Raw genomic sequence first — 27,797 nt, forward strand, 5'->3', positions numbered from 1 at the left:
TATCTTAGTTGTAAGACAAAATTGTGTCATGGAGTGTGAGCAGTTTTATGAAAAGGTGTTGAAAGACCAAAATTTGCTGTGTAAGATCTGTAAGATGTGTAAGAATATTACATAACTCCCGTCCCGTTTTTGCCATCCCGATATCCCGTTTTTGTCTCAAGGAAATACGGTTATCCAAACCATAGAGCACTGTAGCTCCTCGGGCCCAGTCCGCCTTGGGAAAGGTGTAAGTACGGCCTTACATTGTCTAACTTTTTTGGAGACCAAGGGATAATCAGTTGTTGTCATACCCAATCACAGATAACCAGCTCAAGACTACCACTAATTTTAAATTGCATCTGGTGAAGGGAGGCAGACAAGTGCTACCAAATGCTAATGTGCGCTGAAAAGTTATGATAATCACCATAAAGGAATTGACATGTCTTCTTATATTTCCTAAAAGGAAAAGAACAAATTATTACACTTTGATGAAACATGGAGTTAAAGAGTTTTAAGATATTGTCTTTCTTGTGGCTATATCAATTGCATTAATGTAATTTTTGTTCTAGGTGTTTATTAGAACTTTTACGCCCCCCCTCGCAATCCATACCACTGACGCAATATATTATCGTCTGAAATAGTGAGGATTATATTGTCGATTCTATTGTATGGACTAAATACCCGAATTTCTGGAGAAAAACCAGCTTTCCCCTACCAGAGATCGATTGACTCGAAATCGGTGTAAGGAAGAGTTTTAAAAAGTTTCTCTATTTGGAGATTATAGTAGAAATCAGAACATCTTTCTTCGTGCGGCCTAGCGTTAAGGATGTAAACACTGTTTTAAAGACTAAACAGAGTTAATGGAATAAATAATTTAATGAATAAATAAGATAACATTTATGCAATAAATAAATCATCTAACTTCTTTTATTCTCGAAAAGAAATAAGCTAAACTCTTTCAGTACAAAGTAAATTTTGAATATCTGTAGACAGGGTTAGTCGTCTCCAAAAGTAATTCATGGACATTAACGATTTTGAAGATGCCATGGAGTGAGATTACGATAGATATTGTTGATGTTATGTTCCTAGACCCTGACTGCTATTATAGCTGAAAGTAATGCTAAATGAACTTTGCAATGCTAATAAACTGAACTACTGAACTTTACTGATATAAAAAAGGATTTTTCGAACAGCAAGGAATAGAGAAGAGTGGAAGATCGTGCTCAGGGGAAGATTCAACCGGTCTTAGAGAGAAGAGGAGAAGAAGGGAAGAGAATGCAAATTGTAGAGTTGATTTTTCTTATGGCTAAATATTGACAAACTTGGGCAATGGCTTAAAAAAAAAAGCATAAAACCGTTTTACCAGCAAGTGACTTAAATAGAATTTTCAATAGTTTGGGAGTTAGAATTAGAGAACTAGTAATACTGCCGTCTTCTGTATAACATTCGTAGTATATAATTGGGGTTTATCATTCATTCATTAATGCTATTATAACTTCTATATTTTTCATTTTTTTATATGCCATTGTGATGTATAAGAGAAAATGGAGAAAATTTGCCAACACCTTTTTATCTGATAACATGAACATATTTACATATTCCTATCTAGAAGATGATCATTCTCCATAAGACAGTTTTTTGTTTATTTTGTTTGTTTGTTTTGTTTCAACGCTGGATGAACAGAGACAAATTTAATCTCTCATATGCAGATTAAGTGACTTATTTATTTATTTGTATTATGGTTGCATAATAGGAGGATAATGGACTGTCCGTCTCTACCCATTGAAGTTTTGTTAACTTGAACTAAATCGGCCGGCTGTGTGGTGCAGTTTGGCAAGTGAAATTCAAACTGCCGCAGTTAATAATTATTTTTGAAGACAGTATGCAAACTGTAAAACAGGTAGGACTTCTTTCACTCCCCTCCTGCCCAAAAAAACATTAAACCATCTTAAGTATTACACCGAAAAAAAAGTTTTGCATTATTGACACTGTCTCCCTATGCTGAACTCCTGCAAGAATTGCTTGCTGATAAATGTCAATGACATGATGGCGTATGACCACAAAAATCACATACTACTTTATTGTTCTGGAATGAACACAGCCAATAAAAACACGGTGTTCTTTTAGTTCGGTACCAGTTATTACCTTTGCAATGACTAACTGACTGATGATAACATAACGTCTTTCATGCACTTGCAAATAAATCATTAAATCCACTACAACCTTTCATTCTCCTGCTGTAGAAAGGATGATGACAGCACACTTACCCTAACGGTTTTTTTTTTTTTTTTGGAAATCAATTAGTGACCAATATCCATCATGGCAGAAAGATTAGTGAAATCTCTAGCTCCTTCATACATCATTAATTCTCAACGTTTCTGGTATATGATTGTTATTAATTGCACAGCCGTTTTGCAGCAGATATCATGAGGTGTATTCAACAAAACGAAATTTCCATTTTGAATTTACTGGTGTAAAAGATAGGGGATCTCCTTAGTATCTTTAAAAGCCCTAGAAAAAACTTCTGTAGTCGATGGCAGAATTGAACGTGTAAGGTCTTTTCTTCTGCAGAGTGAGCTTCATGGACATTATTATTGAAACGACGTAGGTATCGCTGTCCTTTGGTTTTAAATATTCATGGTATTAAAATATCATCCACTAACACTTAAAAAATCGACAGTAGAACCAAAACAATATATTGCATTAGAGTTAAAGATCACAAGTTGGGAACATTTCCATTTCTCTCATCCAATGAAGTGATACACACAAGTGCATGTCTTCACCGGATGCTGCCAAAAAAAATAGTGTTGGGCCAGTTATATCTGATTGGTTAAGAAAGGAGACCGACTTCCCCTCAATCTTCAAAAGATATCGAACGTATAATCATTCGATGTAAGTATGCTGTTAAATGGCTGTTTTTGTTTAAGAAGACAATCTGATCTGTGAAGTATGAAGGGCCTTTTTAAATGTTACATACGTCTGATATTGATGATGATGATGATGGGAAGAATCATGGATCTATTTAGCAGTAGTAAGGTTTTATTTGCCTGTCTTTGGATAAGAATATCTAAGCAAAGAAATGTTATGATTGTCTGCTGTTTCCACGGGAAATTTAAATTTCTATATACGAGTATAAGGATAGGATTAATTTTGTAAATGAAAAAACATCGAAGTACGACAGATATATGTTCCAAATTGCGAATATGTCGTTGCCTTCTCTTCCTTCACTATAAATCTGTTATATAACAATGTGTTCCATGTAATAGCTTCCGGAGGAGGAGAGGTGGAAAATCCCATGTACACTGATTTTCTAAATTAAGGAACAAAGAGAAAATTCATGATAATTCAAAAACTGTATAACGAATTTTTATGTACTTCAGGGAAACAAAATATGAATGAAATGTAGCAGAAACACACAAAAACTGAAAATAAATACTGTACAGGAGAAATTCAAAAGTCTTCACACATTAGGAAAAACTGTCACTTTTAATTTCTTTTATAACAAACTGTCACTTTATTCACAAATCATGCGCCACATGGTTGCCACTTCCCCTAAAAACACTTATATACAGATACTTCTCTCTCTCTCTCTCTCTCACGCACACATGCTGAACTCGCGTTCACACTTCCGGTGTTATGCATATAATTGAATAATGGATACATCATTTCCTACGTATGGCGACTTTACGAACTACCCTGTAGTTTAATTCGCTCCGTAGCGCAATTGGAAGAACGACAGTACGTTGCGCCCTTCGATTGGAATAGGCCTAGGTTCGATTCTCGTCGCGACGGGAGGAATCTTTATCTGGACGATTTTCAATCGAAGATGAGTTAGCCGATCTCATACGGAAGTAGCAGGGTTTTTCATCCCGTATACAGAAAAATCGGCCCTTCAGAACACACGCAATTTACAGACATTGAATACCAGTTGTGGTGGTGGCGGAAATGGGCGGTAAATGGCGTTGATGGAGACGATTCGTAGGAGAGATTCGGTGTGTGGTTGAGATAGTTGTAGGTGTCCTCCCGCGATGAGTGTTCGGACTCCTTGGAGGTGTCAGCAATAATAATAATAATAATAATAATAATAATATTAAGACAATGGTCAAAAACAATAGGCAGAAAACATGATTGTCAAAGTGACTCACCAGGTTCATACAAGGTCCTTAAAAACCAACAGTCACTGAGCCCATCAGAAAAGTCTGTGATGGTTCGATCACGTTAGAGAATGTGGAACATTTGCTTGATTAACAATATAATATTAAAAACTTGCACATGTTAGGAAAAGTGATAACTCAGAATTAAATGGATCGACAATATCAAATAAGACCTTTGTAAAGCTGACATACAAAGCATGGAACAGCTTACTATGACAGTTGATGTGTCTGAGTGCCAGATCTCGATATTTAGTCATTTTTTCCAGTTCTTTGTTGTTAATGTTGTTATCACTGGGTACTGCGATATCAATAATCCAAACCTATCGATGTTCGATAATTGTGATGTCAGGTCTATTGTGTTCAAAATGCCGATCAGTTTATATTCTAAAGTCCTGAGAATTTTTGCTGTTCTTTTTCCAATACAGTCTTTATTTAATGCTGTCACCAGTTATCAGAAGCAGGAAAGCGATATTTTTTGCATACATGCCAATGAATTATTTTGGCCACTTGATCATGGGGGTATTTATAGTCAGTTTGAGCTATCTTGTTGCAGCCACTGATTCGATGTTCTACAGTCTCATCATTCTGATTGCATAATCTGCATTTGCTGTTATTATTGATGGTCAAAATTTTTGCTTTCATTAGAATTATATATATATGTAAATATATTATGTAGCTCAGTGGAAGTGACGCTTGCGTCCTCTGCGCTTGGTCGCGTGAAGTCAGACTTAAGTTCAAGTCTAGTCGCCGCCTGGAGGAATTTTTTCTAAGCCTTTCTTCCACTGGTTCCCGATTCCACCGATTCCCGAATTAGTCGATCTCTGGAACGGGCAGGCGGTTTTTCCGCCCGGAAACTCGTTTTTTTTTATCCCGCAAACTCCAGAAAACCTACCGTAGCACCCCCACATTATTTCAGGCAGTAGCATGTCTTTAATCAGGAATTTTATCAGCTAATGCCTTTTATTCCCTTATAGGGAGTAGGGGAGGCCTTTATACTCTATCTAGCTTTTGGAGACTGAGTGGTGAAAAGTTCAATCTCCACTGGTAGCCAATCAGAGATAGCTGGCCCATGTCTATCACTAATTATAGCAGCCACTGAAAAAGAGGCTGGCAAACAAGTGCTGGCATCTCTTGGAACTAACCCTAAAAAGATATGTCACTGTCTGAAATAATGCGGGTACTATGGTCGATTTTCTTGTGTTTATGGGATGAAAAACCCGAGTTTCCAGCAGGAAAAACCCGCTTGCCCTTGCCAGAGATCGACTAACTCAGGTACCCGTCGAAGGTAGGCTTAGAAAAAAGTTCCTCCAGTCAGCGATTAGACTAGAAACCAGGTCTAATTTCGAGCGGCCAAGCGAAGGATGCAAACGACATTTCCACTGAGATATATAAGTTTTTTAAATTGTATATATATATATATATATATATATATATATATATATATACAGGGTGTCCCAAAATTCAAGCAAAAAGTAATTTTGATAGAAAACACAGGTTTTTAATTAAAAATTGTAATTTCTTATTGATTCATAAAGTATCAGTATAGGGTTATGCATGGAATAGCATATTGGGTAAATGGCCTCCACGGCTTTGCTGGCACATACGAACTCATTTGTCGAAAATTTCCATGACCGTTTTGCATAAATGTGGCTGAATTTCGTTGATACAGCGCTCCATTTCCTCCTTCAAGGCGTGGCTGGTAGTGGGCTTGTTGGCATAAACCTTAGACTTCAAAAAACCTCAAAGAAAAAAGTCCAACGGCGTTAAGTCACATGATCTGGTCGGCCAATTCTGATCACCAAAACGGGAAATTACACGACCAGGAAATGACTCTTGCAGAAATTGAATTGTTTCTCGGGCTGTATGGCACGTGGCACCGTCTTGTTGAAACTACACGTCGTCCACATCCATATCTTGCAATTTAGACACAAAAAACTGGATTATCATGTCGCGATAGCGAACACCATTAACTGTTATTGCCTTAACAGCTACATTTTCGAAGAAGAATGGACCGATGATGCCTCCTGCCCAAATTCCGCACGAAACAGTGACACGTTGTGTATGAATTTGTTTCTCAACAATCACTCGTGGATTTTCTGAACCCGAAATGCTACAATTTTGTCGATTAACGAAACCATCAAGATGAAAATGAGCCTCATCGCTGAAGATGATTTTGTTCGAAAAATAAGCATCCACTTGTTGTTGTTGTTGTTCCATAATCCATTCATCGAACTCTCTTTGCTGTGTGTGTGGTCAGTAGGCTTCAGTTCTTGAGTCAATTGAACTTTGTCAGCATAAAGATGCAAATCTTTCGTGAGAATACGCTGTAGAGAGCTTCTCGAAATGCCCAATTCAAGACCACGGTGCCGAATTGATGTTCCTGGACTCTCAGCAACACTCTCACGAACTGCTTCGATGTTTTCTGTTGAACGACTTGTTGAAGGACGTCCAGAGTGTATAAGATCACTAATTGATCTAGTTTCCTTGACTTTTTTAATTAATCTTTTCAGAGTTGATAAAGTTAAATCACTATTCCGACCATATTTTGTACGAAAATTGGGAACTGTAGCTGCCAAACCTTCATTATTTTTAAAATATTGCTCAACAATGAAAATGCGTTGTTCTTTCATGTAGGGCTACATTTTTAATAACCCTGAACTGTCAGCTGTCTTTTTTTTTTTTTTTTCTCGTTTGCAACACTTTACCGCACAAATGGCGCTAAATTTAAATCTTTCGTGAATTTTGGGACACCCTGAATATAAATATATTCTTTAAAAGGCTATATATATATATATAAATCTGCTAACGCCTTTTTATTCCCGTATACGGGAGTAGGCGAGGCCATTTAGCCCTATCTAACTTTTGGAGACTGAGTGGCCAGTTCAATCTCCACTGGTACCAATCAGAGATAGATGGCCCAAGGCTGTCACTAATTAAGCAGCACACAGTGAAGAGAGACGGCTCAAATGTGCCGCCATCTCGTGGTCCGTAACTCTAACACAATATATTTAATTTCTGAACTAATATGGGTTCTATGGTCGATTTTCCTGAGTTTACGGGACGAAAAACCCGCTTTCCCGTCCCAGAGATCGACTAACTCGGGAATCGGTCGAAAAAAAAGGCTTAGAAAAATTTCCTCTAGTCGCCGACTAGACTCGAAACCAAGTCTTCCTTCTTGCAGCCAAGAGTCGTGATGTACAAATGCCACATCCACTGAGCTTTTTTTTTATATTAAAATATATAAACAAAACTATTTTTAATTCATATATTCTCTACAGTTTTTTTTTTACCTGCTCCCAAAAAAAACACAGGTAAAAAATTACTTTTGTATAAATATAGTACATGCAACTACAAGATCATATTATAGGAATAAATCATCGTGTCAGATGTCTGGTGTCTTCGGGACATGCAGAGTTAGTTCTCGAAGAAATCGCGAGCCATGACTCCTGTAACATTGAACCGTCGGGATGTTGCTTGCCTCTGACGAGATAAAAAGGTTTGGCCACTAATATTCTGAGTTAGCCTTTCTTCTGCTGCTTTCCTTTGAAGTTGTGCGCCCAAACTATAAAATGCTGTACTTATAAGTTTTTCCTCTTCATCCTGCTGTGCCCTAGCTTTTTCTGCCTCTCTCTCAAGATCTGCAATAACTTTATTTTTCTCTGAAATTTGCATCTTTAGCATTATAATCTCTTCTCCATAAGGTTTATTTTTACTTGGATATAAAGTTCGAATTATATTCTTAGCTTTTTCCAAATATTTTGTATATTCTTCTTCCATAGCTTTCATTTCTTTGTCTTTTATGTTTACTAACACTTGTAACTGATATTTTCTGAACTGATTCTTCTATTTGACTTTCTAATATTTCTATTAAGACTCTTTTCTTCTTGAGGTCTTCATCTCTTTCTTTTAATTTACTTGTTGTAGTATTTAATTTCTGTTTAAGTTCTATTTCTTGACTGCTTACTGATGACTGGTTATCTTGCATATCTCTGATGTGTCTTTCTAATTCCAAAATTCTGTGATTTCCTAACCTGTTTTCTTTTCAAGTTCATTAACACGAGCTCTTGCATCATCTAACATACTCTGGAGTAAAGAAAGTTGCTCGTGACCATGACTTTCTTCCTTTAACTTGAGCATTTTATTTTCATGCTGCAAGCGAATTAGCTTTTCCCTAATATTAGGTGACAAAGTTTCTAATATATCTGAATCTGACAAAGATACATATCCCGAAGTCTTCATATCTTCTGTATCATTTTGTAGTTGCATATAACGGAGTTCTTCAATACTTTCTCTTAATGAATCTCTTTTAACTATTAGTTTCTCTTTTTCCTGTTGCACAGAAGAAAGTTTTTCTGCTAAACGGGTATTTTCAAATCCTGCTTTATCAGCTTTGCGAGTTTCTTCAGATAACCTAACATGCAGTTCTTGTAATTGTTTTTTGTAAATATCTACTTGAGATTTTATCATAGCTCCTTTCTTCACTTCCTCTTCTAATTCAACATTCTTCTGCATGTAATGTGTATTTTTTAATTCAAGTAACTTGATTTGTCTTTTGAGGTGTCACTTAAATCTTCTAGTTTTTTCTTGTAGGACCCTATTGTGGCTTCATACTGCTCTACATTTGAAAATGTATGCCTGAGTACATCTAATTCATCCTTTAAGAGCTGTGCTTCATCTGAAGCTTTCTGAAGTTCTTCATTTTTTTGATGAAGTTCCAGAATTTCTTTTTCTCTCAATTCAGCTTTCAATTCGTACTTATCTTTTGCTGTTTCAATCTTGTACAATTCATTTTGAAGTATTTCCATCTTTTTTTGGAGCTGCTGAAATCTTTTTCCAGTAGCAGTATTAGGATCTTCAAGGCTCTCCATGGGATTTAGTCTCTCTAGTAGCTTTTCATTTTCTAATAGTAAACTAGCTTTTTCTTCTTGAAGGACTGCAACCTGCATATCTAGTTCATGACACCTCTGAGATATTTGTTCTTTTGATATATTAGTTACATGAAGTTCTTCTGCAACACGTTTGAACTGTTCATTAAGATCAGAGTACGAATCTGCAGTGTAGGCAGTTGGTGACTCTTTTGTCATAAGTTCTTGAATGGCATTCATTACTACAAGTTGCACTGATTCTTCTAGACCCATGATTGCTTCAATATATTCTTGTTTGCTATCACATTTAACAGCACAACCTAAAATTAATTGCAATAGTCTACCCAGTTCGGCTGGATTATTTTTCTCTCCTACAGCTAAAACATCAGACATTTTAAATTCAGTAATCTGTTGGCCCTAAACCTCGATGTAATAGTCAAGAATTCCCTTCAAAATCTTTTTGAGATTGCTAACCTTAAGCCTCCAACTACTTCCTGTCTCTGGTTTAATTTTGGAAACCCAAGTCTTGTCAAAATATTCTGGTGCTATATGTGATAATACTTGTGACATTGCTACACCATCTGAAAGTTCTTCCACAGAACCATGGCGTGCTTGAATATTAAATGTCTGAAGCCATATTATTAAGCTTTCGGTGAGGTCTTCCATAATGATAAAAGTTTATTTTAAAACCGGTTAAAACAAAGCACTCTCATAGCTAAACACAACAAATTCTCTTCATGGCTAACTTAAAATTTCAATAATAATAAACCAATTGCTCTAAAAAAGTAGGAAAACTTAAACAGAATCATTTGCATTTCACCCCCTTTAGGAGACAAGCAGTTTCTGCCACATCCACTATACAGGCTTCTATATCAGCTATTGGAGTCTTATATATATATATATATATATATATAAGATATATATATATATATATATATATATATTAGATATATATATAAGTTCATCTAATATATATATATATATATATATGTATTGCCCTGGTGGTGCAACACCAGGGCAACTCATTGTAAAGGTGGGTAATGCTCTGATCACTATTCTTAGTATTTTCCATAATGTAAAGCACATCGCACTAAGAGATGTAATATGCAATACATTATGTGTATTTATTTTTAATAATCTTCAGAGATTATTAAAAATAAATACACCTTGTACGAACTTGTATAGGTAAAGTTGATAAGGCTCCATCGTTGTGTTGGAGCCTTATCAACTTCGATAAGGCTCCGACACAATTCTAGTTGCTTCTTTAACTCATTCCACCCATCTAATACTTGGTCTTCCTCTTCTTCTTCTTCCATCAACTTTACAAGAATCATCATCTTCTTCAGACTGTCATTTGCTCTCATAATATGTCCGAAGTATGACAATTTTTGCTAGTTGATCATAGCTTCGAAGGAGCAATCTGGCTTTATCCTGTCTATCATTGATTTATTGCTTTGCTTCGCACTCCATGGCGTTCATAGTAAGCGTCTCCAAACCTATAATTCAAATACATCTATCTTCCTTCTTTCACTCTTTCTCAGGGTCCAACTTTCACATCCATACAGTACCATAGGGAATACTATAGCTTTCACGATTCTGATTTTTGTTGTGAGGTTAATATCTTTATCTTTAAAGATCTTGCTTAAATTTGTCATTGCTTTCTTTCCGAGTAATAACCTTCTTATAACTTCTTCAGTACAATAACCACCTTTATTAATTCAGGAACATAGGAGCACAAAATTGTTGACTGCTTTCATTTTCTCACCATTTACTTCAAAATCATTAAGTTCACATGTTGCCATAACTTTTGTTTTTTTGAGGTTAAGTTTAAGACGATATTTATTACTTTCTTCTCTTTAACTTTCATAATAAGTTCCCCCAAATCTTCTCTGCATTCTGCTAGCAAGGTGAGATCATCTGCATACCTCAAATTATCAGTGTTTCTTTCATCAATTTTAATTCCAACTGAAGACTCCTCCCACCCTGCCATTCTTAAAATGTATTCGCTGTGCAAGTTAAATATGTACGGAGATAAATTTCATCTTGTTGCACCCCTTTACCTATTGTGAAATACTCAGTTTCTCCAAGATCTGTTCGGAGAGTAGCTTATTGTTCGTAATAAAGATTCCTCAGAAGGATAATGAGAATGCTCTGGTACTCCCATTGTTCTTAACACATTCCACCGTTTCACATGATCTACAGAGGCAAAAGCCTTGCTATAGTCAAGGAAACAAAGGTAGACATTCTTTTGATATTCCTGTGCTCTTTCTATTATCCATCTCACATTGGCAATTTGATCTCTTGCTCCTCTGCCTTTTCAAAATCCTGACTGCTCACCTGGCATTGCTCTCTTCATGAATGGTTCCAGTCTTTTCTGAATGATCTTAAGTAAGACTTGCATAAGAAATCAGTGCTATAGTTCTGTAATTTTCGCACTCTCTCTTGCATTGCCTTTCTTCAATAAAGGTATATAAACTGATTTTTTCCATTCCCTAGGCCATTTAGTTGTGATCCAAATTCGCTGACATAGAGCTGTTAAAATTTTAACTGCCTCTTCTCCCAGGGCTTTGAACAGCTCAATGGATATTCCATCTTCTCCTGGTGCATTCTTACTGGATAGCTGTTGCAGTACCCACCTCGCTTCCCTCTCCAGTGGTACTGGCTCCTGTGTATAATACTGCTCTTCAAATTTCTCAGTAATTTTGGAGTCCTTTCTGTAAAGGGCTTCTAAACTTTCCATCTTTCTTTGATGTTTGTAGTTTTTGTAAGATATCTTGTGTTTACTTTTCAATATTGTCACCTTGGCACTAAATCTCCCTGTTAGTTCTCTGATCTTTTTGAAAAGATCTCTTGTTTTTCCTTTCTTGTTTTCTGTAAGAGAGGAAAAATCCGAATTTCGGAGAGGAAAAAACCCTGGTACTTCCTTATGAGATCGTCTAACTCAACTTCAATTGAAAAAGCTCATATGAAATTCCTCTTACTATGATAAGAATCGAACCCAGGTGTTTTCCAATCGAATCTTCCAATTGCGCTACGGAGGTTGCAATAATGATTTTAATAATGTTCTCGGACAGAGACTATTTAAGTCTGAAGGAAATTTTAGTTTTATGCACAAGCAAAATGAAATTGAAATCACCAGAATGATTTTTTTTCGATCGGTAATTTATTTATTTATTTTTATTTTATTATTATTATTTAGTCGAAATGTATATTTTTTAGTAGAATTATTATGGAAATAAAATGAATGCTTCTTAAAAGTGGTTGCTTGGATACCGGTTTGTTGATACAAAGTGCCTTGCCAGGGCAGCGTGAGGATAGAGTAGTTTCTAGGCTTATGTTTTTAAGCATAGGAATGGGTAAAGTTATAGTTAATGAAATTTGTGGATCTATTAACATACTAATCTGCAGTATTTAGCTTTAAATAATGAAAAGCTGAAAATGTAAATAAGATTTAAAATTTCATCTGAATCTTGGTTGTAAATTATTTTAGCTTGCATAACAGAGAAATAAAACTTGTGTTGTTTGAAATACAATTTACTTCAACTCAGCACATTGGAGGCTTAGAATAACCACAAGGACAGGTTATGTGACTCATATTTTTAGGTATAGATAATTATTTTATTTAATTTTTCATGTGACTTCTGTGTACGAAAGGTTGGAAAAAAGCTTCATTCAGTATTGGGCTAAGAATTTTTATCCCCTTATTTTTAACAATTTTATATGTACATATATTTTATATTTCTATTTCAGAAAACATAGTTCAGAAACCCTCCTCTGGAGACCACAGCAGGGTTTCTGGAACTTTTTCTGGCCACCAAATAAGCAGTGGTCCAGTAGATGAAATGAAATCGCCTACCTAAAGATTATTATTATTTAACAACTCCAGGGAATCCAAAGACTCATTGAGGGAGGGCATCTACTCTGCAACTCTCCACTAACCGCAACAATCTTCATCATCTACATTAACGCCATCTACTGCCGACCACCATTACCACTAGTATTTTCACGGATAATCACATACATCCATGCCCACGGCGGGATTCGAACTCACAGCCTTTTGGCTGGAGAGCAGATATGCTAACCACTCAGCCAACCAGGCCAGCTGGTTGATGGTTAAAGATGATCACAGATATCTATGCACATGATGGGATTTGAAGAGAGTGGACATATTATCTATTCAAGTAAACCAAGCTAGCAAATTTAGGTAAAAAAAAAAAAAAATCAACTGTAAAGCATTAAATTGGGCTCCATATTTTTTATCATTGTATTTTTAATTTTTTTCCCTAAATGCCTCTCTGTATATTCCTGTTAAAAATACAGAAACAAATTTCATGCATTCCGGTTGCATTTTTCTTTTTCTAGATGTGGATCCCATATCTCCTAAAAAAAAAAAAAATATATATATATATATATATATATATATATATATATACATACACAGAAACTAAATTATAGCTTTCAACTTATTTTTTTACTAATTCTTCATGTTTTATAAAAGCACCTTTCTTGGTTAATGAATCATAAATAATACCCATTTGTATTATTAAATAAAATCTAGTTATAGCAAAAATTATTTTAAAATCCTTCTTCTTCTTCTTTGAGTGCCATCTCCTATTGGAGGTGGGCGACCACCTTGGCAAATTTTGAGTGATCCTCAGGCACTCTGAACAGTCCCCCGGAGCCTCATGCCAGTCTAATCTCTGATGTATGCCAGCCAAGGTTTTCTTTGTCTTCCTTGTCCTCTTCTTCTTCCATTTATCTTCCCTTTTATAATCAATTGAAGTATCTTATATTTTTCATTACGAAGTAGGTGACCAACATATGCAGTTTTTCTTCTTTTTTTTTATGGTATCTAAAAGTTGACTTGATTTCCCCATTTGTTCCAGTACTTCTTGATTAGATGTTTTTTGCTGTCCATGGGATTATTGACATTTGTCTGTATAACCACATCTCAAAGGTTTCAAGTTTTCTTATTGGTGTTGTCTCCAAGTTTCTGCATCATACAGCAGTACAGACTATACATAGCATTTAACCATGTTTACTCTAACCTCTAAATTTAATTCAGTTACACAGTGTTGATTTCATCATTAGAAATTTTTTTACTGACATTTCAATTCTAATTTTATTTCCATTTCTAGATTACATTCTTCATTTAACCAGCATCCAAGATATTTAAATATTTTCACTCTTTCTATTTGTTTCCCATTTAAAGAAAGTGATGAATTCTTAATTCAGCTATGAACATATAACCATGGATTTTGTTTTGGTGATATTTATTCTTTATACCATTTTTTCATTCTCTTCATTCACTAGTTTGAGAAGATTTTGAAGATCCTGATTATTATCAGCCACGAGAGCTGTGTCATCAGCATATTGGATGTTACTGATGATTTCACCATTTACATTAATCCCTTTTTTTTTTCTTCCTTTTAAGATTTTTTAAAATATGACTTCTGAGTATATGTTAAAAAGAAGAGGCAACAGCATGCATCCTTGCTTTACTCCTTGTTTGATGTTAATGGATTCTGTGATAATGTCATTAACTTGAACAGATGCCTTTTGGTTCCAGTATAAGTTTTCAGTGATCCTGATGTCTTTACCATCTAATCCAATTCTTTTCAATAATTCCATCATTTTAGTATGTTGGATGTTGTCAAATGCTTTCTCTCATTCCCAAACTGTTTCTAAAGCCAAATTGCGTATCACTGATGGTGTCTTCACATTTTCTGTATATTCTTTTTGAATTATTTTTAGAACAGAAACATTTTGAGAACATGGCTCATTAGATTGATCATTCTATAGTCATTGCAAATTTTGACATTTGCTTTTTTAGGTAGCATGATGAAGGTCGACTGTAACCAGTCTTGAGGGTCTGTTTTCAATGGATCTTATTAAATAGCTTTGCTAATATAGTAATGTTGTCACCTTGTAATAACTTTACTATTTCTGCTGGTATTCTATCAGGGCCTAAGGCTTTGCCATTTTTTGCTGAGTTCAACAAACACACATACACACACGCGCACACACATACACACACGCGCACACACACACACACACTCTCTCTCTCTCTCTCTCTCTACCCCTGATCTTAGAATGTATGGACCGTCCATCTGTTCATAACTATTTTCTGGGTTTTTGTCTGTTTTAAGTAAAGAGGTCTTCTACATATTTCACCCTTTCTTGTATTTTATCATCCTTTTCAGATATTATGTCTCCCTTTTTGTTTTGAAGGGTACATAGTTGTTTTTTCTTAAATATACCTGAGGTCTTTCAGCTTTATGTGTTGATTAAAACTGTCATGCATTTCCTGTAGAATCCTAGCATCATGCCAACATTCATTATAAAACATTAGTGATCAAATTTGCAATGATTAGCATTATGGTATGTTTTTTTAGTTTTATCTTCTTTTTTCTTCTTTTAACATTTTGCATAAGAATGTCAATTCTGTTAATGTTTTTTTTTACTCTCATTGCATTTTGTTAAATTCGGTATTATTATGTCCAGATCTTTGAAAACTTCATTTAGCAATTGATGTCACTACCCTGTGTGAGCAGACTGATGGGGAATTATGAATGAAATATTAAAACTGTAATAAAATAAAAGTTAATTATTCTAATTTAGATTTTCACACATGTGTTTAAAAATAATAAATGTAGTGTGGTGATGATGCCCACATTTTTAACTAGGTACTTAATTAGATTATCCCCTTAGCTCACTTATAAGTACTAATGTATTTAGTTGTTGAAAGTTTTCCACTTGGTTATACTATCAATTAAAGATACCTAGAAATTATATACGTAGTTTAATTCTTTATCCAAGTATAAGTAAAAACGTTTGCGCGTGAAGTATTTTCAGGACCGGTGCAACTCATAGAAAAAAAGGTGGTATGACTTCACATCACTTGCCATAGTATCCCATAATGTAAAACACATCTCCTTGCGGACATGTATAATGCTATGCATTATGGGAAGGGTCACTATATAGACCAGTTTCTCTGTTTAAGTGCAGGGTTACCTCTTCTAAAACTCATGCAATCACTCAGATCACCCAACAATGAGTGACCTGAGTGATCATTTAACTCAGTGGTGGCTCTGCTCAGTGACAGGCTCCCCTATCACCAAGCAGAACCATTATTATTCCAGGAAAAGTATCAGCCAAGGAAGCTCTAATACAGTCCATCCCAACAGATCCGAATCCCTGGATGCTCAATAGCTCCCTAAAGTAAAAACCTTAAGGGAGCATAAACTCTGCTCCCCCAGAATCAAACCACCAACCAGTTTTGACCACTGTTTAAGTAAAAGGTTTTTCTAAAAATTAGGCGATCTCTCAGACCACTCAAAATGAGTGACCGAAGGATCGCCCAACTCAGTGTTGGTTCCACTCAGTGACAGGCTCACCCTACCACTGAGCAGAATCGCTCATATTCCAGGGAAAAGTATCCACTGACAAGGCTCCACACAGGCCACACCATAAAACACTCTCCCCAGAGATTCAAAGTGATCTCTCAAAGCAAACCCCCCAAAATCTAAAGCCCCCCCCTCACTCAGAGCCAGACTCAGAAGAAACCTTAAGTGAGCAAAAACTCTCCTCCCCCCAGAATCAAACTACCAACCAGTTTCGACCTTTATTGAGGTCTTATCAGTGGGAGCCAAAGCCAGAGGTGGTACCAAGGTTGAAGTAATGCAGAAGTCATATTTTCATATATGAGTTGCCAAAAGGTGTCACACCTTATTATTAAAATACTCTGGATTATAGATAGTTAGTTGTCAAAAGTTTTCCCACTTGGTTATACTATCAATTAAAGATACCAAGAAATTATATACTTGGTTTAATCCTTTATCAGTGTAAGCAAACAAAGTTTGCACCTTAAGTATTTTCAGGACTGGGACAACTCGTGATAAAGGTTGTAGGACTTCACATCACTTGTCTTAGTATATCATAATGCAAAGCACATCTCCTTGTGGAACCTTGGTATCACCTCTGGGTCTGGCTACCACTGATGAATGTCAATAAAGGTCAAAACTAGTCTGGGTAGTGACCCTTCCAATAATGCATAGTATTATACATGTCTGCAAGGAGATGCACTTTGCATTATAGGATACGAAGGCAAGTGATGTGAAGTCATACCACCTTTACCACGAGTTGTCCTAGTCCTGAAAATACTTCAGGGGCAAACTTTGTTTGCTTACACTTGGATAAAAGATTAAACCAAGTATATAATTTCTTGGTATCTTTAATTGATACTAATGTACTGTTGGATAACAGCCTTTTGTGAGTGTGATTAATATAAAAAAAAAATAGCATCACGAGTGACAACTTCATATTACTATTTGCACCAGTCCTCCATGGAGTCAAAAGACTCATTATGGGAGATCTCCATTGTCATGCATGAAGTTCATCAAACCATGTCTAAAACTTTCAACATTTCTACATTCACCACACTCTCACGCAATGACTCACCAGTCATTCTCCATACAAAGAACCTGCTCTTATTACCTTTCCCACATCATCCTTATACTGTTTCCAAGGACAGCCTCTTGTTCTACCCCATCTCTCTCCATTCTATAAAAGATCCCTTCTACATTAGCCTGGTAACAACCACTTACCAATTTAAACATCTATTGTATTGTACCTCTTCTTATTCACAGGGCTCTGCAAATGCCACTCCCTAAATCTCTCCTCATACAGTTGCTGCAGTTAGTTCAACTTGGAGGTTGAAACAGCAAAAATATCTCTGAATAAAATATGAATTCAAACAATTTAAACTGCAAATTATTACCCTCCCACCCACCCACCCACCCACCCACCCACACACACACACAAGCTATGTTTTTATTATTATTATTATTATTATTATTCAGGCCTCCATGAAGTCAAAAGACTCATCGCGGGAGGTCCTTCCCAAGAAACGCAAAGTCTATCAAGACTCATCGAGGGGAGGTTTTCTCCCCCCCCCCTAAGAAACATAAAGTCTATCATACCACTCCTTGAACTCATTGAGTTCGAGGATTGGTATGATAGATATGATAGTGGCAATGCATTCCATGGTTCAACCACGGAATGCAAAGAAACCACTCCTCACCCTCTTGCTCACAGTTTCCTTTCGTAACTTCCAGGGATGGCCTCTTGTCATCACTCCTTCCTGCTGTTCAACCAAGCGAAAGAACTCCCCAGTGTCAACCCTGTAACAACCTCTCAACAGTTTAAAAGTCTCAATCATATCACCTCTCCTTCTTCTATCCACCAAACTCTGCAGTCCACATTCCCTCAGCCGATCCTCATAACTATCATTGTAGTCCTGAAACAATCTTTGTTATCCGCCTTTGTACCCTTTCCACAGTTAATTTATCCCCTTCAAATCCTGGGGACCAAATCTGAGAACAATAGTCCAAGTGTGGTCTGATCAGGGTCTTATACAATTAATTAGTTATACAATGGGTTGTTTCTTTGAAGCTGCCAACAACATATGGCGAAAGTGATCTTTGAATGAGAAGAACAGTATTAGAACTGCAGTATTATAAGATATTATAAATTTTCATTTATACCACAAATTATAAATATCTTATAATGTATAACTATACATTATCATTTATAGTTATACTGCTGGCAGTATACCTCAAGTTATACTGCCAGCAGTATAACTTGAGGAATAAATGAGAATGAGTAGAATGTCTAGCTATGATTGTATAAATCACACCACATGAACAACATGAGGTTAAGTTACATTTCACAAATAGACTTTTCTTTCTATAATTCATTCAGTGATATATATTTGATTTGCTTTTGTACAGCCTTATGACTTATATTATATAACCAGGTATCCTAAAAATTTAAATTAGATATATTATAGCAAATGCACTCAGAAGTTCTTAGTATTTATTGAACATCTTATAGATATGTTTTGTAAAATAATGATTTTCTAAATTTGCCATTGCAGGTTGTGAATATGTTTTTGTATGAATAGCTGCTGTACCAAAATGACAGCAGGTTCAGGAAGGATAACCTGGTGGGGATTTAGTCCTGCATTAGATTTTCAAACAGTAATAGGTGAGCTGACTGATTATTTATTTCTTTATCATGTGCCTTAGTTTTATGTTTTTATATAGTCTATTCCCTTATTAATCATATGTCTTATATCCAGTCGCGGCTTGTGGCTTGAAATCGTGGGGGTGCTGCAACTTTTGAAATATACATACATGTATACACTGTACTTACGCTGTAAGTACAGTGTATACGTGTTTGGATAAAATATCAAAATTATGGTAAAAATTTTAAAAAAAATTAAACATGGAAAAATATTGTTTATTAATAATAAAATTATACTGTTTGGTATAATTTAAAATTACTTAAAAATAAAATCCATTATCATAACCCCAATAATGTTCTAAAATAAAAACTATAACAAATGTTACGTCTTTAATTGTAATGTCTAAATATTTAAAGAGATGGAGTAAACACAATAAGCATTACGAACACTCTACTACGTGCACAAACTGTATATAAACAACAGTGGAACTGCACGATGGACAGTGACGCATGATGCTAATAGCTCGCATCTCACTATGATATGCTTGTGTGTGTAGCAATATGACACTATGATAAACACAGTGCTGGTAGTGTCCTTCGTCCTCCTAAGTGCTAAAAGATGGATTTTTATTTATTATTATTATTACGGGCAACTCCAAGGAGTCCTTAGACTCATCGAGGCAGGCCCTAAACATCATGTCAAGAACAACTATTCAGCATCCACACAGTATCTATCATACTTTGCCTTGAACTCATTCACAGTCATGGCACCAATAACAGATTCTGGCAACTTATTCCACTCATTCACCACTCTCCAAGTAAAAAACCTAGTTCTAATACCCTTGTTAACCATACTCTTGCCCAGTTTCCATGAATGACCCCTAGTCCTCCCACCAGTCCTGTTCTGAAAAATATCCTCTGAATTAATATTATAGAAACTCTTCAGTAATTTGAATGTCTCAATCATATCACCCCTTTTCCACCTATCATCCAATTTCTGCAACCCACAAATCTTCAACCTGTTCTCATAAGGTTCATTCCATAGACCTACTATCATCTTAGTCACTCGCCTCTGGATCCTCTCTACCTCCTCCCCATCAAAAAGAAACCCTGGCGCCCAGATCTTGGCACAGTAGTCAAGATGGGGTCTTATCAAGGCTTGATACAGAGGAACAATAACTTGCTTGTCTCTGCTCGTCAAAGTATTTTTCAGCAACCAAGTGATTTGATGAGCTGATTTAGCCACTTTTGCGATGTGCCCCCTAAACTTCAACTCCCTATCCACCAACACTGCCAAATCCCTGGCCTCGTCAATCTCTTGGAGCACAGTTCCACCAATGTGGTATACTGCTGCTAATCTTTTCACCCCAAAATGCATAACCTTACACTTTGCCACATTATATTGACATCCAATCTCCTTAGCCCAGTCCACCAATCTATCCAAATCATCCTGCAAAATTTTGACACCATGTACATTCACTATTGCTCTACCCAACTTTGCATCATCAGCAAACAAATGAACAGTTCCTCTCAGATCCTTTCCTATATCGTTAATGAACAAATTAAACAGCAGTGGTCCAAGAACAGAACCCTGCAGCACACCACTAGTCACAGGTTGTCTTTTGGACTCTACCCCTGAATAAACTACTCTCTGATATCTCTCCATCAACCACCTTCCTATCCATCTCACCAACCCTATATCCATCCCCATGTGCTGCAGTTTACTGATTAGAATTCCATGTGGTATCCTGTCAAATGCCTTAGCAAGGTCCAGCAGTATCACTGTATACCCATTACCCTTATCCAGTTCAGCCGTCACTGTGTTATAAAACGTAAGCAAGTTAGTGAGGCATGATCTACCCCTCACAAAACCGTACTGTCCCCCATACAGTATCCCATTTTCATCTATCCATTCCTGTATTTTTCTTTTGACTTCTTTCTCCAAAACCTTGACAACAACTCTGATATACTGATCGGTCAGTAATTTGCAACAGCAGTTTTGGAATCTCCTTTATGCAGTGAAACTATTTTCCCCTCTTTCCACCCTCTCGGGACTAAACCCAGACCCGAGACTCAGATTAAACAAAATGGTTAAGGGCACTGACAATTCTTTAGCTGCTTCACATAAGTCCCGAGCTGGTATACCATCCAATCCCACAGATGTATTCACATTAATGTTTTGTAATATACTATTCACCTCCATTTCATTCACCTCAATTCCCATATAAGCTATTGGTTCCTTCTTACCACACTCGTTACCCTTCTGGTCTGTGATTTATTCTGTTCATGGGACTGCAGGTCACCATTCTCCTTAAATTCCCTCCACAGTTGTTTCTTTTTTTTCAGCTCAAGCTTAATGGTGTTATTCATCCATTTAACTCCTTCTTGATTTACTATCAGGACTCTAAGTACACAGTCAGTTATTACCTCCTTCAAACGCTCCTTTACCGCTTCCCATGCACTATCAACCTGCAGCCCTTGCAGTTTTACATGCCATGGCACTGAATCAAGCAATCTCCTAAGCTTGTCATACTTACCAGCCCGGTAATTCCACATGTACCCTTTCTTAATTGAAAATTCCACACTTGACATCCTTTACCCCCACTGATGCTTGTTTTTGTCCCTGATCTTCTCCCACATTCTTTTGTATATCGCTCAGCAATCTCTGTGTGTGTATTTCTGCACTGTTTAATCCATGCACACACTCATTTAATCCATTACTATATAATCTGTCATTCTCATTCCATGTCATTCTTAATCCCCCCATACTTTTTATTCCATAAAAACATTAGAATGTATTGGAATGCTGAAATATAATAGTGCAGATGTGGTAGCCCTGCAAGAGGATTTGAATAAGCTAGATAGATGGGCAAATGAATGGGGGTGTCAGTTTAATGCAGCAAAATGTAAGGTCTTGAGGTTTGGGAAACATCGATGGGATGCTGCATACTCTATGGGAGGAGTTATGCTGGAGGAAGTTGGGGAGACAAGAGATCTGGGGTTGATGATTGATAGAAACCTGAAGTTTAGGGGACATGTTGCAAAGGTGGTGAAGGTAACACAGAGGATTGCTGCAATTATGAGAAGGACACTGACCTGCAGAGATAAAAGGGTTATCATTCTGTTGTATAAGTCTCTGATCAGACCACACTTAGACTATTGTTCTCAGATTTGGTCCCCAGGATTTGAAGGGGATAAATTAACTGTGGAAAAGATACAAAGATGGTCTCAGGACTGTACAAGGATAGTTATGAGAATCAGCTGACGGAATGAGGACTGCAGAGTTTGGCAGATAGAAGAAGGAGAGGTAATATGATTGAGACTTTTAAACTGTTGAGAGGTGGTTACATGGTTAACACTGGGGAGCTCTTTCACTTGGTTGAACAGCGGGAAGGAGTGATGACAAGAGGCCATCCCTGGAAGTTACGAAAGGAAACTGTGAGCAAGAGGGTGAGGAGTGGTTTCTTTGCATGGAGGGTGGTTGAGCCGTGGAATGCATTGCCTGATAGAGTGGTGAGGACGAGAATGGTCAATGAGTTTAAGGAGTGGTATGATAGACTTTGTGTTTCTTAGGGGGAACCTCCCCTCGATGAGTCTTGACAGACTTTATGTTCTTAGGAAGGACCTCCCACGATGTGTCTTTTGACTCCATGGAGGCCTGAATAATAATAATAATAATAATATAGACTATACAATTTGGTCAGACCAACATATATTACAATCATTTAAAAATATCAGTTCCTTTGTCTCAGGGGAACTTGCACAACACAGTTTACTTCACATGCTTCTATCAGTTACATTGGGATATGACTGTATAAAAAAGGAATGTTTCCTATGAGACTGATGGCACCTAACTGTGAAGTCTTGATGATCATTTAACTTGGGACATTAGACAAACAGATGTATCATCATATATTACACTAAAACTTTGGTGTTTATGCGAGTCAATTAATACAAGCAAAACAGTTGATACATTAAAAGATGTGAAATGGACTGCATTATCTTTCATTTCTGCCTTGACATCAGATTCAAGAAATGATACCATAGACACAATAGATGATAAAGATGTTAAGTAATCTGGATTGACATCCCTAGCAACTACAGAAGAAATGGTTGACTCAGATGAGATATCAAAACTAGAAAATAAAGGATCAATGTCATCACTACCCAAGATTTTGATTTGCAGTTGAGAATTAACTGTAGCATCAGAAACTGAATGGGACAATACACTGGTATGCACACATTCGTCTGAATTGATGAAAGGATTGCTGTCATCACTATCCAAGATTTTGATTGGTAGGTGAGAATTAGCTGAAGAATCAGAAATTGAATGGGATAATACACTGGTATGCACACGTTCATCTGAATTGATGAAAGGATTGTTGTCATCACTACCCAGGATTTTGAATTGGTAGGTGAGAATTAGCTGAAGAATCAGTAACTGATATGGTATGTAGACCTTCATCTCACAGTTGGCCTCCAGCATCCAGATCAAGGCCACTTGAATGTTGATTTAGACCATACTCATTTGGCAAGTCTGACTCCTTATCCTTTAATGATACCAAGTCATCTATAACAGTGTCACTTGAGTTGTCAGATGTTGTTTTCAAATATTTACCCAGCTTAATTTTATTAAGTGGGATAGAAACCATCGTTTCAAGATGTTTAATCTCTGACAATGGCTGCCTTACATTACCTATATCAGACTTTTTGGCCATTTGACTCATAGTGACATTCAGATCTAAGTCCATCATAGGACTTTTTGATGATTTCTCTTGTTGAAGTATAAAACGAGGTTTTGGTATTGTGACCACGTGAAAGTGCGGTGAGTGCTTCAGGCTTTAAAACTGCCGACGAGAGGTTGACTACTGTGTTGAGTGGTGGCTGGGGTACAGAAGTAGAAGTCTTTGTCAGGTTTTCGTATTTTTTCACGTGTCGACTACGTATTTTTTCGAATTCCTTTCTTGCCGATGTGCATGAGATGTCATGAAGTATCGACCATAGATCAAGGCCGAGTGTGTTAGAAAGCTCTTCCTCTAGCGCCCGTAAGGTTTTGTTTTCGTCGGCAAAGAGAACGCGCGTCGCGGTAATTTGTTCTCTTAACAGGGCGAAGCTAGTGCGGTTGTAAATGCGTAGAGCTTTCTCGGAAGTGAAACGGTGCTTTAATTGATTCCCCCACATATAAATTAGCCAAACATTTAGCCAAAACGCTCACACACTACACTGGCAACACACCATCACACATAAAAAACTCGGCCCACTTTAAAGCCAGTATAGAAAACCTCACACTCCAACACACTGACATAATGGTCAGTTTTGACGTCTCCTCCCTATTCACTAATGTCCCACTCAAAGAAACCTTTGAGCTCATCCAAGCCAAGTTTCCTCCCGATATCTCAGCCCTATTTCAGTTCACAATGAACTCAGGCTATTTCGTTTGGCAAGGAAAGTTCTACAAACAGATAGAGGGGACAGCCATGGGTTCACCACTTTCCCCACCCTTGACCAATTTCTTTATGGAGACATTTGAAGAGAAAGCCTTAAACTCCACCCCACAAAAACCCACTATTTGGCTTCGTTATGTGGATGATGTGTTTGCTATTTGGCCACATGGCTCAGATACACTCCACTCCTTCCTAACACACTTAAACAACCAACATCCCAGAGTCCAGTTCACATTAGAAAAAGAGGAAAACAACACCCTCCCCTTCCTAGACACTTTAATCACCCGCCAGCTTGATGGAACTTTGGTTTTCTCTGTTTACAGAAAACCCACCCACACTGGCAGATACATTCACCAGCAATCCCCCCCCCCCTCACAACAATATGGGGTGATAAAAACACTATATAACAGGGCAAAATTAATCTGCTCAGATGACAAGGCCCTGACTATGGAACTAAACCACATCCTCAACACTTTCTTAGCCAATGGCTACAACCCCAAAAAAATCCAAAAAATACTAAAACCTATAAACCACAACCCCCCTCCCCCCCTCCACAATAAAGACTACACCAAGTCTATCGCTATCCCCTACATCCAGGGCACTTCTGAAAAAATAACTAATATCCTCAAAAAATATGACCTTACTTCCTGTTACAGACCATATAAAAAGTTGACATCCCTTATCCGCTCTACCAAAGACCAACCACTTCCCCTAGACCTACCTGGTGTATACCAGGTCCCTTGCAGCTGCAAATTGTCCTACTTTGGCCAAACAGGCAGAACAACAAATATCAGGATTTCAGAACACCAAGACTACATCCGATTTCACCAGTACAGCCGCTCTGGGCTGGCAGACCATGCCTTAGATACCCACCATAAAATTCGTTGGAAGAAGACAAAAATAATCCATCGCAGCAAGTTTAAATACGAAAGACTATTCAAAGAATCTTCAGCAGCTCTAAAAAACGTTCCTAACCTCAACAAATTTGGGTGCATGAAACTGCCCCAAATTTGGGAGACTTTCATTTTGAGAACTTCAGCCCAACTGCCAAGACTACCAAATTAGCCTGCAAGAGGGCACCATTAGGACTTTAGGAACAAAATTAGTTCTTATTTTCTTCCTCATTTGCTTTGTTAGTTCCTTAGTGCACATACCATATCTTTATGTTCCCGAAGATGGCAATGTGACATTGCCGAAATATAGAAGTGATTCATTAAAGTTATCTTTAATTAATTTACTTTATATGCGTTGTCAATTCCGTAAATTAATTACCAAACAGTTTTTTTGATATGTTGCAAGTAAAAGAAAAAATGCATACAGCAGAATGATTTTAAAGAATGCTGATGGCAGGGAGGTAACCGAATCAGTTGATATAGTGGAATTACTGAGTGAGCACTTTGCAAGAGTATATCATCCAGGTGGTGACATTGCAGGAATGAAGGAACCAATAGCTTATACTGGAATGGTGGTGAATGAAGTGGAGGTGAATAGTCTATTACAAAACCTCAATGTCAATACATCTGTGGGAGGGATTGGATGGTATACCAGCTCGTGTCGTACATGAAGCAGCTAAGGAATTGTCATTGCCCTTGACCATTTATTTTAATTTGAGTCTTGGGTCTGGGTTAGTCCCGAGAGGGTTGAAAGAGGGGAAAATAGTTCCACTGCATAAAGAAGGTTCCATGACTGCTATTATAAATTACCAATCGATCAGCATATCAGGAATCGTTGTCAAGTTCTTGGAGAAAATAGTCAAGAGGAGAATACAGGAATGGATAGATGAAAATGGGATACTCTATGGGGGTCAGCATGGTTTTGTGAAGGGTAGATCATGCCTCAGTAACTTTCTCATGTTTTATAACACAGTGATGGCTGAACTGGATAAGGGTAATGGGTTTAAGGTGATCCTACTGGACCTTGCTAAGGCCTTTGACAGGATACCACATGGAATTCTAATCAGTAAAACTGCAGCATATGGGGATAGATATAGGGTTGGTGAGATGGATAGGAGGGTGGTTGATGGAGAGATATCAGAGAGTAGTTTACTCAGGGGTAGAGTCCAAAAGATAGCCTGTGACTATTTGTGTGCCACAGGGTTCTGTTCTTGGACCACTACTGTTTAATTTGTTCATTAACGATATAGGAAAGGATCTGAGAACTGTTCATTTGTTTGCTGATGAAGCAAAGTTCAGTAGAGCAATAGTGAATGCACAGGATGTTGAAATTTTGCAGGATGATTTGGATAGTTTGGAGGGCTGGGCTAAGGAGAATGGATGTCAATTTAATCTGGCAAAATGTAAGGTTATGCATTTTGGGGTGAAAAGATTAGCAGCAGTATACCACATTGGTGGAACTGTGCTCCAGGAGTTTGACGAGGCCAGGGATAGGGAGTGTTGGTGGATAGGGAGTTGAAGTTTAGGGGGCACATCACAAAAGTGGCTAAATCAGCTCATCAAATCACTTGGTTGCTAAAAAATACTTTGACGAGCAGAGACAAGCAAGTTATTGTTCCTCTGTATCGAGCCTTGATAAGACCCCATCTTGACTACTGTGCCCAGATCGGGGCGCCAGGGTTTCTTTTTGATTGGGAGGAGGTAGAGAGGATCCAGAGACAAGTGATCAAGTTGATAGTAGGTCTATGGAATGAACCTTATGACAGGTTGAAGATTTGTGGGTTGCAGAAATTGGTTGATAGGAAGAAAAGGGGTGATATGATTGAGACATTCAAATTACTGAATGATTTCTATAAGATTAATTCAGAAAATAGTTTTGGGAAATGGACTGGTGGTGGGAGGATTAGGGCCATCCATGGAAACTGGGCAAGAGTGTGGTAAGCAAGGGTGTTAGAACTAGGTTTTTTTTACTTGGAGAGTGGTGAATGAGTGAAATAAGTGGCCAGAGTCTGTTATGGGTGCCATGACTGTGAATGAGTTCAAGTCGAAGTATGATAGATATTGTGTGAATGTTGATTAGTTGTTATTGACATGATGTTATGGCTTCCCTCAATGAGTCTAAGGACTCCTTGGAGTTTCCCCTACTACTACTACTACTACTAATAATAATAATAAGTTGATAGCCAAACAGGTGTGGATGGGTTTGGATATTAGATTGGTGCATTGGATTGGAGACTGGCTATCTGATAGGTATCAACAAGTTGTGTATGGGGGAGTGATATCTAGGAAAAGGAAAGTTATTAGTGGTTGCCCTAGGGGTCTGTTTTAGGGCCATTGCTGTTTAACTTGTATATTGATGATATTGGTGAAGATTTGGATGGAGATATTCAGTTGTTTGCAGATGATGCAAAGTTGGGACAAACCATGAATAATAGA

At 37.2% G+C, this 27,797-nt stretch overlaps 2 protein-coding genes across 3 annotated transcripts in view; one reads left to right on the forward strand and one right to left on the reverse strand.

The window, feature by feature from the left end:
- Nucleotides 1-7,483: 7,483 nt before the first annotated feature.
- LOC150095476 (protein Hook homolog 3-like) lies at nucleotides 7,484-9,802 on the reverse strand. Its single transcript, XM_090410687.1, is given in 4 exon segments — nucleotides 7,484-7,962; nucleotides 8,049-8,067; nucleotides 8,165-8,690; nucleotides 8,693-9,802. Coding segments are annotated over 4 exon segments (1,932 nt in total). The 5' UTR covers nucleotides 9,665-9,802; the 3' UTR covers nucleotides 7,484-7,547.
- A 2,527-nt stretch (nucleotides 9,803-12,329) lies between these two features.
- Nucleotides 12,330-27,797, forward strand: part of Dnaaf3 (Dynein axonemal assembly factor 3) — a 223,732-nt gene continuing 208,264 nt past the window's right edge. Inside the window, exons 1-2 of one of the 2 annotated variants that reach the window (XM_090410152.1) lie at nucleotides 12,330-12,354; nucleotides 18,936-19,045. In XM_090410152.1, coding sequence (XP_090266278.1) covers nucleotides 18,955-19,045 — 91 coding nt within the window. In that variant the 5' untranslated portion in view covers nucleotides 12,330-12,354; nucleotides 18,936-18,954. Of the gene's footprint in view, nucleotides 12,355-12,379; nucleotides 12,602-18,935; nucleotides 19,046-27,797 lie in introns of those variants that run through there. The other variant, XM_090410151.1, reaches the window with a different exon arrangement.

The sequence above is a fragment of the Typopeltis vanoorti genome, chromosome 20 (assembly GCF_054136105.1).
Source record: "Typopeltis vanoorti isolate ZY-2024b chromosome 20, IOZ_Tvanoo_1.0, whole genome shotgun sequence".
Classification (NCBI taxonomy): Eukaryota; Metazoa; Arthropoda; class Arachnida; order Uropygi; family Thelyphonidae; genus Typopeltis; species Typopeltis vanoorti.